Source organism: Ips typographus, unplaced genomic scaffold, assembly GCF_016097725.1.
Source record: "Ips typographus isolate SLU unplaced genomic scaffold, UJ_Ityp_2.0 IpsContig116, whole genome shotgun sequence".
In the NCBI taxonomy this organism is placed as follows: domain Eukaryota; kingdom Metazoa; phylum Arthropoda; class Insecta; order Coleoptera; family Curculionidae; genus Ips; species Ips typographus.
The window spans coordinates 185,965-191,248 of NW_028098539.1; the positions used below are offsets into that span (position 1 = coordinate 185,965).

General features: G+C 34.7%; 1 protein-coding gene across 1 annotated transcript; it reads right to left on the bottom strand.

Moving 5' to 3' along the window:
* Positions 1–330: 330 nt before the first annotated feature.
* LOC145739390 (elongation factor-like GTPase 1) lies at positions 331–1,044 on the bottom strand. The gene has a single exon (XM_081994824.1). It carries the CDS (start codon positions 1,042–1,044, stop codon positions 331–333), a length of 714 nt encoding a protein of 237 aa, XP_081850950.1.
* Positions 1,045–5,284: the final 4,240 nt, after the last annotated feature.

Here is a 5,284-nt window from a genome sequence, read left to right on the forward strand (position 1 = left end):
AGTTGTAAGATAAAAGTTAAACTGTTCTTGGCCATATTTAAAATTCGTTTTTGGCAAATATACACAACAGGTAAAATAAGTCCAATCTAATGTTCACCCACGACAGTTTTAAATATGGCTAAAATGTATGGATTTTTTTTCATTTATATAAACAAAATACAAAGGCTAAAAGAATACCTAATAATGCCTAGAAAATTTACTTGGATACCAGGAAGTACTTGTATACATTATGAATATTAAAGTATTTCTGTACCACCCAAAAACGGAAACGCAAAAAGTTACCCAAAATAGCTGGAACTACTCGGATACTAGTGGTGAAACTGGGTTCCATTAGTCGCACTTCTGTAGCCAGGAAAGCATCGTTATCCAGATTTTATCGTAAAGGGTTGCCCATCCGGTTCCTACGTCCTCACAAGCCGTCTTAAGTTGAGATTTTAGCTGTTCTATAGCTTTATTTGTCCGTTGGCTTTTAAACACTTTTGGTTTCGGGGGTGGTGCTTTAGTTACCATAAAACCATATTGTTCATATTCTTCAATGGTAGTAAGCAATTCGTGGTTCTTACTGATTATTTCTGCCAGTGGTGAAGGTAATGAAACCACTTTTACAGACATGACGATTTGTTCGGTTTGGAGGCGTTTATCTTTCATATACTCAAAACATTTATTAAGAACTGTTTCTCTTAATGCGATCATAGGTGGTGACACATTGAATTTAACTTTGGCAAATTTCATTTTTAGATCTTTGATACACTTTTCTAAGTGAACATCTCCAGCTGTAAGAAGAATTAATTCACCCGTTTCCTGAATCATTACTTGTATGCCGGAGTCCGTCTGGCTTAACAGTTTTAAGCCATGGCGTAAAACTGGTAGATGTTTTGGATCAACTGGTTCAATTGCATAGCGCACAACGGGGAGCAGAACCTGATGCTCAAACAACGGCACTACATTTAATTGAGTAGATAATGTCGCGGTTCGATTTACGCCAGTGAGGACGCCGTCAATACCACAATTTTTTCCAGCAGGTACCCAATCCGTCTCAACCATGTCCTTTCCAACCAAAATATATAGTTTTTTTTATTGTAAATGTGCTGACACTTCTATTAGTTGCAACAAAAGCATCAGGATTTTCTGCTAGTTTTGATTCTTCTGGCAAATAGTCCTTCGTCAAAGCATATACTTGTCCTATTCGTAACGATCCGACAAGCACCCTTGTCATACCGATAATCACTAGTTCATCTTCAATTAATTTAATCTTATCTTCATCGGTCGTAGATGACGAGGAACATTCTTGGTCAGTTGTTGATTGTTCCCTCGGGTTAGCGCGATGCGCCGATGAAACTATCGGTCTAGTTCTACGCATCTGATGACTGACGTTTATAATATATATAATAATTAATATACGACGTTAATAAAAGCCTCCTTTTCTAAAGACAGCTTATCAACCGAAAATAGCTTTGAAACGTAGCAATAGGTTGGACAGGCTATATCTAATCGTTTCAGGTAGGGCATAAAGGTCTCTCTACACATGAATTCAAGTAGGTGAATTTATCTCTTTAGGTGAGGGAATTACATTTAATGTTTGAAGAAATACTTTTTTAGCAAGAGGACTCCAAGTAGACAGAAGTAATTTCATTTGTTGCCTGCGATTGGTCGTAAACAGCATTTCTCGCGTTGGATTCGTTATTTTTAGTGTCTTTAAGATTTTAGGTAGATCGGTTTTATTCATCTTGATAGGAACCGTCTGATAGACTTGTAGAATACTGCGAAGACAAAACTGTAAAAATATGTTGTCTGTTTGTCACGGCTCCAGACTTGACGTTGCCTTGAGAGTCCACCCAAAAATCAAAATTCCACATTTTCTTGACTTAAGGGTCTCTACTGTCTCATTTTTCACTTTATCTATTATCATGCGGCAAATGTCTTTGGTTGTAAAACCCCATCCATCACATGCACTGCCAAAAATAATATTGCCTGTGTCTGGACTGAACAGCAACCCTGAAATTTAGTAAGTGAATATTACTTGTGATTCCAGTAGCTTTAATTAATGGCAGAAGAGAAAACTTGACAAACAATATTTTAAGTTAGGACTAACCGTAATTTACATTTTAATTTAGTGCCATTAAAATACAAGAATGTATTGAAATACAGCGTGATGTAAACTTTTTTTAATAGATAAAAACTTATCAAAGTATCATTTAACATATACCAGGTGTCCAAGAGCACCCTGGACATAGGAGATCAACATGGGAAAACGGTTTTGATTTTTTTGCGCCTGTACGGTTCATTTAATGGAAAAACGCTTTAGATAAAAGTTGTAGAGCACATTTTCGGCTATCAACTTGTAATTTTTTCAATACCGTAGATTTGACCATTAAGACGCAAAACGGATCTAAAATTCGGAAATTTTAAAACTCGCGCCAAGCGGTCGTTATATCCGGCAGTGCTACCAAACTTTCAAAACAAGTTTATTTTTTTATAAAATAAATCGTGATAACAATACTTTATCAGTAGCCACAGTCCAAAAATCTGGTAAGTTACATTTATAACCTCATTTAATGTCTCTACTCAACTTATTTACTTTGTAGCAAAACTCTTTAAGAAAACACTGGTTTTGCTTGCAAATATTGTCACGTTTAAATTGAAAAGCCCTTTTGGCCCAACAAGTTAAACGAGACGTGCGTTTATTACTTTAATAAACGCCTTTACCGAGATCTTGTTTCAGAGGTAGAATCAAACCACTTGGTAGAAAAATATAATTTAATAACTAAATAATAGTTAAAACTAATTGACAAAATGGTTGGTTTATCAACTTGGTGAATCGGAATAAAACCTTCAACATAATTCCCAAAGTAACACTTTAAACAATACCTTTTACATGCACAAAATATTACAATAACAAATCTGTACTTACATTTGTAAAACAATTATGAGGGCAGCTTCGTGGAGGGTTTGGCACTTGCGATTTATTATAGTTTAAGAGATGGTTTACTATTTAATTAATTTGTAAACCCGGTGCGGGTTGCAGAATTCAGGACGACTACATTCTGTGGCGTGAGCGGAGTCTTCTGGCTAGGTACTGCCTTCTCCGACGTGGTGCACAGAAAAACTGGATTGATTGGAATGAACTGATTGAATTGAACTGAACTGAACCCCTCTCTAGGGTGCAACCTCTTTTTTATAGCATTCCAGACACTGATTCCACCAATCAAAACTCCCAGACCTGGCCTCGTCTAGCCGACAACTCGTGACGACCTTCGACCATCGGTACTTGGAAAACATTCCACATTATTTCGCAATTCAGCAAATGCATCTTAATTGCAGTTGCACTCCGACCGCATTCCACAGTTTTAATGTTTCCGCTCAAGTAATATAAACATTTTTTAATGTTTCCGTTCAAGTAATAAATTTGATTTATTATCCTTCGTGACATTTGCCCCTCCTCCATGAAACTGGCCCTCCAGTTTAAACTAAGAGAGGTAACTCCTACATTTGACAATGCTAATTATTAATCTAGTTATCGCTAGCCTTATATAAAATTCATCTTATTATAATATTATTAGAAAAATGGAGTAAGAGAAAATTTTGATTTTAATTTTAATTTTCTTTTTCATATATTTTCTAAAAAGCTTACTTTCTCCATTTTCCGTCATCGCTTCGTCGTACCTAAAAATTATAGTAATCCTAATCATTAAACTAACCCTTAAATTAACATAACACATTTGAAATCTTGGGGAGCGCTTAACTACGCACCATATACTTCAATATACGCAGTTTTGATTTTGCGATTTGTATTGCGCCATTGTTCGCACAAAAATTTTTGTCACAATCATAAATTGCCCTGTCCATGACTTTGTCCCTCATTGGTCACCAAATAGTACAGTAGTTGAAGTCTAGCAATGTCAATTTCATAGTCCTTCCTGCTTAAGTTTCATTAACATCACGTGGTTGACGTTGGTGATAAGGTTAAGTGTCATCTTTATTGGTCTTCCAATACTGGCTTTGCACAGCGTCACTTAGTACATTGGCTCCTTATGGCTCCCTCAAGTGCATGGTTTTTTTACATATAATGAAAACAAGAACAAAGGTTAATATGTGTTCATTAAGGCCTAATATACTTATATTAAAATTCTAATTTGCATGCAATCTTGCGTATTACTTTATAAAGTTAATTGACATGTAAAAATAATCGGGAATCCGGTCCTGAAACTAAAAAGTTTGAACTCCGTAAATATAAACGACTCGCTCTAGACGCTCTAGTTTTCATGTTATGGAAAGTAGAACGTATTTGCCTGTTTCAAAAAATACAGAAACCTTAACCGTTTCTAATTAACTTCAAATCCTTTTGGAGAAGATTTTTTTATCAAAAATTGGATGTAATGTCCTCAATCAAATGCTTTTCCCTCATTGTTTCTGTAAAAATAAAAATATGTTATTAGTATGCAAACGCAAGTATTAAATGATTAACTTAAATCATTTCTGGCTTGGTTTATTTTTAATAAAAAATAAACTCTGATTATTGCATTACCACAAATTTGCATTGTCCGTCTTAGTTTCACTTTGCCTTACTAAGCGGAATCAAGGCTAAAGTTTGTCATCATTCGGATTATCAGCCGGACGATAAGCAGCGATGTTCGCTTTTGCTTTAGTCCAAGAGCTGATGTATTTTTGTGTGTAACTTTTTATTTCGTGTGGTATAATTCAAAATATACCATGTATCTGTCTTACTATTTTCCAAATAGTATAAAAACCAGCATAGGTAATAAGTAGTCTGTTGACATTTTGACCGTGCAATCCAGTCTTTATTTGTCAATGTTCAATAAGTATTTAGCCCAGCTTTGTTTCATAAAGTCTTCAATCAATCGATTTACTCATACAATGAAAAAATCACGATATAAAACTCAAGTGTACACTTCTTCACTTTTATAATAACAATGGCAATTTTTCTTAATAATTATTCTCATATGCTAAAAATTTGCATGTCAAAATGAAATTACAATGATATTTATCCATACGCAGTTTTTGTGAACGTTCGTACCGCGATGACTTAAATAACAAAGTGATCACCATCTGCCTGCGGCATAAGAAAAGAATTATCTAATCAAAAAAAAACAAAATATATCCTACTGTAGGATAATTCATTTAAGCAAATAAAAGTAAACATTTTTATAACTTAATTATGAGCATTTTGACTTTATCGGGCTTGTAACTTGTAACTTTGAATTGCTCTGCAGTTCAATATTTGTTTCAAAAAGTAGTCGTAGTCAGTCTGCTAGAAATTTGTACA